Genomic DNA, 8,070 nt, shown 5'->3' with positions numbered 1-8,070 from the left:
CAGGGTGACCACATCCAAGCCCCTCCCGACCCTGGCTCTGCCACCAACCTTGCAGGGCCTCACTGAGGCCTCTTCTGAACAGGCTCCGTGATTCAGGGCCAGGAAAGCCCTGCATTCCAGCTCAGCCCCACCTCAGCGTTGGCCCTCCCTGGTTGCCAGAGCGCTCCCTCTCCCCCAGCTCTCCCCTCTCCTCTCCTCTGGGAGTGGCTAGAAGGTTCCCCAGCTGTGGGGCCTGCAAGGAAGCCCATGAGGAAGATGTGGGCTCCTGACTGGCGGTGAAGTTACAGCTCTGGCCCCACCCTGAGCTGCCCACTCCTGAGAGCCAGATATTTTTGTAGTTTTTATGCCTTTAGCTATTATGAAAGAGGTTAGTGTATTCCTGGTAATAAACTTGTCCCTGAGAAACAGCCCTCCTTATGGGAGAGGGGACGCAGGGGAACCCTGCCCACATTGTCAGTCAATCCACACTGTGTGTCTATGGGGTTTTGATGAGTTGGGGTATCTGGTTATGTGCAGGGTTGGGCTGGGAGTGGGGTCAGAGAGACCCCATAGCTTCATCCCTTTGGGGGATGAAGACTGGATCCTATGATGCCACTCCCAAGCAAGTACATGTTGAACTTCTGAGTCTTAAAGGATGGGCAGGGTTTGTGGGGCAGGAATGATGGAGAAGCAGGATGACCAAGGACATGGGGGTGGGACAGGGGTGCCGTGCTGTGGGGTGATGGGTAGACCAAGTATGCAGAGCGGAAGGGTATTAAGACCAACTGGGAACCCTTCCCTGCCGGGGCTTGGTGAGGTGGAGGATGCTTGAATAAGGGAGATGCCCTGGGTGTGGTCCACCATGGGCTGGGGGCTACAGGGATAGTATGGCCACTGCACACCTGGGACATCAGGCCTCAAGAAGTGTCCGTGGTCTGTGCAATTAGACTGGCAACCCCCCACCCCCACCTGTTCCTGCCCCCACTATGCTTCAAACTCACAAAGCTGAGGTGGGGCTGGGGAGCTCCAAACCACTTTCCAGGCTGCCCAGGGAGGCCAAAGAGGGCACACGCTGACCCCTGGAAAATGCCTTCCTGGTCCTCTGTTAGCCATGGACAGAGTCACAGAGAAAAGGACTCAGATTTAGCCTTTGCTCTTAACGAGGAGATAGTCACAATGGACTGTGATCAGCCGGGGCTGTGAGCAAAGAAGGGGGCTACTGCTCACTGGGGACAGGAGGCATCCTGGCAGGCTTCCTGGAGGTGCCCAAGCTGCATCCTAAAGTATGGCTTAGTCAAATGAAGAACAGGGAAACGGTGCACAGGCTGGGGACAGTACAAGTAAAGGTGCAGAAGCTGGTAATTCAGGCTTCCTCCAGGGCAGTGGGAGCCATGGAAGACTTTAAAGCAGGAGAGTAGCACTTGGCACAATTGTTCCCTGACTCGGAATGTACATTCACCTCCTGTTTCAAGAAGCCAAGCCCACTCAGCTATGAAAGGAATCAGAGATGGCAGGGTCCAATTGCGGTTAGGATGGTCAAGCCTTAGATAACTAGTCCGTTGAGCCCGTAAGCAGTATCTGCCTTACCCTTTCAGTTCTACCTGTCATTTGATTTCTGAGGCAACTGAAGCCCAGAGATGGGCAACGACTTACCCAAGGTGGCACTGCACATCGGATCTGGCTCCATCCTGCTGCTTTCCAACAGACATGGAGTCATCCCTGCCTGCTGGAGAAGTCAGCTCAGTCAGAGCTGCAAGCTAATGGAGGACAAGGGAAGAGGGGGTGGCCACGTATGTAGACCAGGAGGCAGGGAGGGGCTGGCCAACTGCCAGGGCTTACAGCTGCTACCCCAGACCCCTCGGCCTCCTCCACTTTGCTGAGCTCAGCAGTCCTGGGAGCTCTGAGCAGAGGCCGCTGAGCCTCCCCCTCTGGGTCATTGTCCCTGTGCACAGTGTCCTCATTCTTGAAAGTGACAGAATGGAGACCATAGGGAGACATCTCTGACCTGGTGCAGATATGAGGTTCTGCCGAGTGTCTAGGGTCCACCCACATTTCCCCATTCTGAGAGACCCCACCAGTTGTAACCAGTCCCCACCCCAATCCCAACCCAGGTCAGTTACTGAAGCATCCACTCGGAGGGGAGAATTTCCTACCGAGACCTCTGGGAACGCTCTCTCCTCTTCCTGAAAAGGGGGAAGGCAAGCCCCATTCATTTTCTCTGGCTCCCTTTCCAGTCTGTTCTCCTGTTCTCAGTCTCTCTAGGGTTTTCTCTCTCCCTTGTCCTCTTGTCCTCTGCCTCCTCCCGTCTTGTCTCTCCTCCTTCTTGCCCCTCATGTTCCCCCTTTCCACTTTGCTTCTAATATTTCTTCCAGAAAGCAGGACAAGGAAGTGGAGCCACAACCCAGGCCCTCCCATTGCCTTGCCCATTTCCAAAATGCCTCAGTTCACTTCAGTGTAAAACACTGCTCAGGGTCACTAGTGACCCCAGGAAAGTCTCTCTAATGATTGTCAGGCTCCTACCCTGATTTGTCCTGTGGGCTAGTTTGTAGACAAGGAACATCTGCACCCAGCTCAAGCCAAGGCCCTGCCCCCTCTCACCTCTGGGCCACCCCTAACCATGCTGCCTGCCACGTAGTTCATGTTATGTCTCATAGACCCATGTCCTATGTGGGCACATAAATGTGGCTATCCTGACTCTGTGACTCCTGATCCTAACCCCCAGGAGGGACTCTTAGATCCAGACAAAACTCCAGGCAGACACAGGGGAGCATCAGAAATGCTATTTATTTCTCTGCCACCCCCAGGCTGGCTGGCCTCTTAGGAGGGGCAGGCTATAGATGCATACTTGGAGGAAAAACAAGGGTGGATGTCTGGGCAGAGGGCTCAGGCTGAAAGGAAGGGTGAGAGGACAGGGAGGCCCAGCCTGTATCCTCCATCCTGTTGCAGTGAGGGCAGAAGTACTCTTGATATCACCCCCCCCACACACACACACACACACAAGGTCAGAGAACACCAGGGGGCAGAAGGAGCTGCTGCAGGGCACAGAGCCTCTGGCCACCGCCCACATCCTTCACCCTCTCCTGTGCTGCCTGCCCCAGGACACCTCTCAGCCACACCCCCATGTCCATCCCCACCTCCTGGGTAGCCCCCACTAGCTTGTCAGTCACAGTGCCTGGAATTCCCAGTCTGGTTAGGGCATCGCGCCTCTAGCTTGCCGCCCCTGATAGGGAGGCTCGACGATGCTGTTAGCAGCATTTAGCACCACAGACGGTGACTCTGAGCAGGTCTAGAAGTTGGGGTGGTAGGTGTTCCAGAGATATTAGGAGGGGAGGTAGGAAAATGTGGAGTTGCCCAAGCAGGCCTCAAGCCTCCCATCTCCAGACCTCTCGGCACTTATAAGGAAGAAGGGCAGCTTGGGTAGAGATGTTAGGGAGGCCTCTGGGTTGTCCCAGCCCTGCCTGGGTCAGGGCATGGCTAGAAGGAAGCAAGGAAGAAGATGAGGAGGCTCTGGCCCAGCAGGAACAGGCCTGGGAGCTGCTGCCCAGTGGCCCCTTCCCCTGCTGCTGCAGTCTCAGGGCTCCCAGCACGACTGAGGTAGATGATGACCACGTTGTCCTCAGGCCCAGATGGCTGCACCTCATTGTCAACTGTATAGCAGCCCTTGCCTTCCACCGCTTTGCCATGGAACCTGCGCCCCAGCGCATCCTCCCCGCCTTCGCCCGGTGTGGCCAGTGCCACGTTCACTGAGCTCTCAGCGCTGCCCAGTTCGTTGGTGGCCAGGCAGCTGTAGGTACCCTCCTCCAGCTTGCCAAAGTCGGGGATGAGCAGGCTGCCATTGGCAAAGGCCTGGAAGCGCGGTCGGCTGCTGGCTGCTGGGGTGCCGGGCAGGGCACGCCCATCAGTGCCCACGTTGGGGCTGGCAATCTCCACAGTGCCGCCCGGTGTCTGGATGTGCCAGTGAAGCTGGGGGGCCGGCTGCCCGTCCACGTCACAGTGGAGTGCCAGCACAAAGCCAGGCCGCAGCTCGGCACCATCCTGGCTTGGCTGGTAGCTGAGCTGCACTGAGGGGGCAGAGCAAGGCAGTGGTGGCAGGCGGCTGAGTGGAGTGCCCTTGAGCACGTGGGGCGAAGTGCAGGCAATGTTGTCCTGCTCCGGGATGGACACAGCCGTGGCCAGGGCCCATGTCTTGAGCCACACAATGCCACAGGTACAGTCGAAGGGGTTGTCATTGATCTGCAGGTGGGACAGTGCTGTGAGAGGTGTGAAGGTGCCCTCGGCCACCGTGTGTAGGCGGTTGTGGTTGAGCTGCAGTGAGCGAAGCGCACTGAGGCTGCGGAAGGCATCGCGGGGGATGGAGGTTAGCTCATTGCTGTCCATCTTGAGCAACTGGAGGGCACTGAGGTTGTGCAGGTCGCTCCAGGCAAAGTCAGAGATGAGGTTGTGACTGAGGTCCAGGCTCTTAAGGTGTCCCAGCGGGGACAGGGCACCGGCAGCCACTGTGCGGATCTCGTTGTGCGCCAGCCACAGTGACTGCAGCAGGGGCACCTCCCTGAAGGCCCCCTCTGGCAAGCCCGGCAGCCGGTTAGCTGACAGGCTCAGTGTGGTCACATTGGCTGGGAAGCCAGGTGGCACAGCCTCCAGATCGCGGTAGGCGCAGTCGGCAATCTGGAAGCCGTACTTCTCCCCACAATCACAGGGCTCGGGACAGGACTGCACCAGGCCCAGGAGAACTGCCCAGCAGAGCAGGCGCAGCTCCTGCATGGTACCTCCTGCGGAAAAGGACACATCACCCAGGTGATCCCAAGGATCTGCCCAAGTGACTCGTCCCTCCCAGGACCCCAGCCCAAACTCACCTCCATCCCAAGGCCCTACCCCCATATAACCCAGCTAAAACCCGCCACCCCCCATTCTTCAGAGGGGGAAACTGAGGCCCAGAGAAAAGCAGGGACTTGCCCGAGGTCACACAGCCAGGCAGGGTGAAGATAGGACAAAAGAGGACCCCAGCTTCTTCTTCAAACAGAGAGCTCTCCCTGCCTCGGCCTGTCCCTGGCTGACTTTATGACTCGAAATCTGTTTTCCAGCCGCCCCCTCCCCCAGCACTTTACAGAACCGCCCTCCTGCCCTCCCACATCCTGGTTGCAGTCCCTCCCACTGGAGCCCCCCCATAGGTAAGCTTTGCCCTGGCCTAGACAAGGCTCCTTGTGCAGGGCACCCACCCCCTCACCCCACCCTCTCCCTCCTGCTGCTCTGGCCATGACCACAGCAGACACCAGGCCCTTTTGCAGAATCACACCCATGGCCTGTTCTGCTCAAACTACGCCAGACAGCTGCCTAAGAAAACCCCTGCCAGGACCTCTCAGCTGACTTGGGCAAGGCCCGTGGCTCCAGCCAAACACGGCTGGGGTTTCCGGGGTCTTGGTTGTTGAAGGAGCAAGATGCTCCCTGGATGGCTCCAAGCACAGGATTGTCCCCAGCACCGGATCCAATAGGGATGTGCCAAGAGGGACCGAGCTCCTAGGTTCAACCGGCCCCCACCTCCACCCACAGGCCCTGCGAGACCTTCAACTCCCTGACTTACCTTCAAACTACTCTTCCTTAGTCCAGCAGAGCTTCTTCCAAGATGTAACCAAAAAGCAACAAAAGACCAAGTTAGCACGGAGAGTTAGCAAGGCCAGGGCGCCCAGGGGAGGACGAGGACGCTGGAGGAAGGGGCGGCCTGGTCCCACACCGCCTTCAATTTGCACGCCTGTGGCCACCCTGCCGGGATGGGGTGCCTGGGAACCGTGCACTGGGATGAGGCTGCAGGGAGGAGCCAGAGCAGCCACTTGCTGCCTCCTTCCCGAAAAACAACTGCCGCGCTGCAACAACAGGGACCCGTGTTTCATAAGTGACACCAGAAACGGGAGGGGGAAAGAGGCCAAATTTTTTTGGGTTGTGTTTTCTCTCTCTCCCTCTCTTTTCCTCTCTCACTTTTAGCAGTTTCAACTTCCTTAAAGACACAGCACTGTCTGGACTGGACCCAAGACAAGATGAGGCCAGAAGAGTTTTTATGGGGTGGGGGGGAGGGTGAGAAATTGGATATCATGGAAAGTGGGAAACTTCTAACCTCACTTCAAACAGGAAAAAAAAAAAGGAGCCGCTCCTTTCTCCCAGTCAGCTGTCCGGGTGTTTGTGTGTGTTTGTACGTGTGAGCCTGCACAAATTTAGGGGGCTGGGATTGTGTATTACTGTATGTGGATGAATTTGTAGGTGTTAGTGGAGATTCCAGTGTGAAACTCTGTGTGTGTGTGAATTTGTGTTTGAGAAGGTTTGGGGAGAGCGGCTGTGTCTTTGTGTGCTGGGACTCTGTGTCGCTGTGGGTGTGACACCCTGGGTCTGTCTTGGTGTGTGAGTTTGTGTGTGGAAGTGAGTGTGTACTGATGTGTATATGGCGGGGGGCGGGGGGGTCGCAGTGAGAAACTGAGAAGGTCACAGTGTGTGAAGCAGCTGCCAGGTCCCAACCCTCAGCAAGAGGCCAGAATGTTAGGCGTGTTTTTAGGAAAACATCCTGCTGGCCGAGGCAACGTCCACTGGTGGTGCCCAGGGAGCTCCCAAGGCTCCAATCCCAGCCCCACCCGAGCTGAGTGGGGAGGGACAGGAGGCGGGGGCGGGGGTGGGACGACAGAAAGCCTGGCTCAGAACTTGGTAACAGAAACCTGGGGACAGGAACCAGTTGGGCATCAGTGTCCCTGGCTGGGATTCGGGGACACCCAGGCTCCTAGAGAGGTTCCATCCAGTACGGCCCACTGGCACACAGGCCTGAGGTGGAGGGTCTCACTCCTGGCAGATTCTCTCTGTGGCCTCAGAGTGCTTGAAATCCACTGTCAGTGCCGGACCTCCATGCACTCAGCTTGTCAGCTTGTCCCCTCTGGGCCCCGCGGTCCCCACACTGTGTGAAGGGGTACACACACACCTTGGACATTTTTTCTCAAACAGGAGGGCTCAGGGGAATAGAAATGGAGACATAAAGAGGCCTAAAATAACGTTGCTGGAGGAGAAACCAAAAGATGAGGCAGGCCCGAAAAGAACTTTCTAGACTAGATCAAGCTGCCTGTCCTTTTGTCTGTTAACTTGCTGAATTCTGCTTATGGCTGAACTTACCCTCTTGGCAGGACCAAGGACGAACAGGAACCATCTTTGGCTGGAAGCATCCGAGGAGCCCGATTCCAGCTCATCACATCCCTCTCTCACCAAGCAAGGCTGCAGAAGTCCACAGTGTGCTGCCTGCAAACACTGGATTCTGGCGCTGAGGCTATCATTGTGGTCTAATTTAGATTCCCCCACCCCCCACAGATGAAGCCCCCTCTTGCACCATCCTTACTGTGCTGGAGAGTTTCTGAGAAAGTCCTGAATTGGTGAGTCAATCAGAGGAAGCATACACATCCAGGGGTCAATAAAGCAGGGGGAAAACCAGGGATCCCAGTGTCAGTCAGGGAGGATTTCCTGTTAGAGGGGGCTTCACTGGCTTCTGCACTCTCACTTACACAAAGGCCTTGCCACCATCCTCACATCCAGGGACTCTAAGAAGCTTGTAGTCCCCTTGTCTTTCCCCTCCTCCAAAACATCAGGGTTAGAGTGAAACCCCACCATCACCACCTGCCAAGCCCTAGTCCCCTCTGGTGTGGCTAGTTCCTTCTGGCACATGCATTAAACCCCACCTTATCAGAGCAGCCTTCTGAGTCCTCCTAGTCTGAAGGAGGTCTCTGTTAATTGCTCTCACAACCTCCCCTTTTTCTTTATGCACTTCCTATATAAATTGCAATGACTTACTCATACATGTTTAAAGTGTGACCCCTCTACTAGAGGTGGGGGTCTCTTGAGGGCAGATGCCTTGTCTTCCCAGTTGCTATCGATCCCTGGTGCAGAGAAGAGGCTCAATTAACATTTTTTGATTCAGTGGATTGGGGGAGTCAGATGATTGAATGCCAGAAAGGAAAGAGCTTTAGGGCTCATCCATTCGTGCATCCTCCATCTGGCATAAATGGGGACTCCAGGCCTAGACCCGGGGAAAGGATGAGCCATAATCATGCAGAGAATGATATGGCATAGAAG

General features: G+C 56.3%; 1 protein-coding gene across 1 annotated transcript; it reads right to left on the bottom strand.

The window, feature by feature from the left end:
* Positions 1-2,745: 2,745 nt before the first annotated feature.
* Positions 2,746-5,839, bottom strand: Islr (immunoglobulin superfamily containing leucine rich repeat). Its single transcript, XM_076848694.1, has 2 exons — positions 5,558-5,839; positions 2,746-4,748 (listed from the first exon to the last, which is right to left on the bottom strand). Exon 2 carries the CDS (start codon positions 4,738-4,740, stop codon positions 3,454-3,456), a length of 1,287 nt encoding a protein of 428 aa, XP_076704809.1. The 5' UTR covers positions 4,741-4,748; positions 5,558-5,839; the 3' UTR covers positions 2,746-3,453.
* Between the last annotated feature and the right edge of the window lie 2,231 nt (positions 5,840-8,070).

The sequence above is a fragment of the Callospermophilus lateralis genome, chromosome 3 (assembly GCF_048772815.1).
Source record: "Callospermophilus lateralis isolate mCalLat2 chromosome 3, mCalLat2.hap1, whole genome shotgun sequence".
Lineage (NCBI taxonomy): Eukaryota > Metazoa > Chordata > Mammalia > Rodentia > Sciuridae > Callospermophilus > Callospermophilus lateralis.
The sequence above is the reverse complement of the archived record's forward strand: the minus strand, read 5'-3'. Positions and strand labels throughout refer to the sequence as shown.

Excerpts from the sequence above, each read along its gene's own strand:
- Islr (XM_076848694.1), bottom strand. The coding sequence starts at position 4,740 with ATGCAGGAGCTGCGCCTGCTCTGCTGGGCAGTTCTCCTGGGCCTGGTG.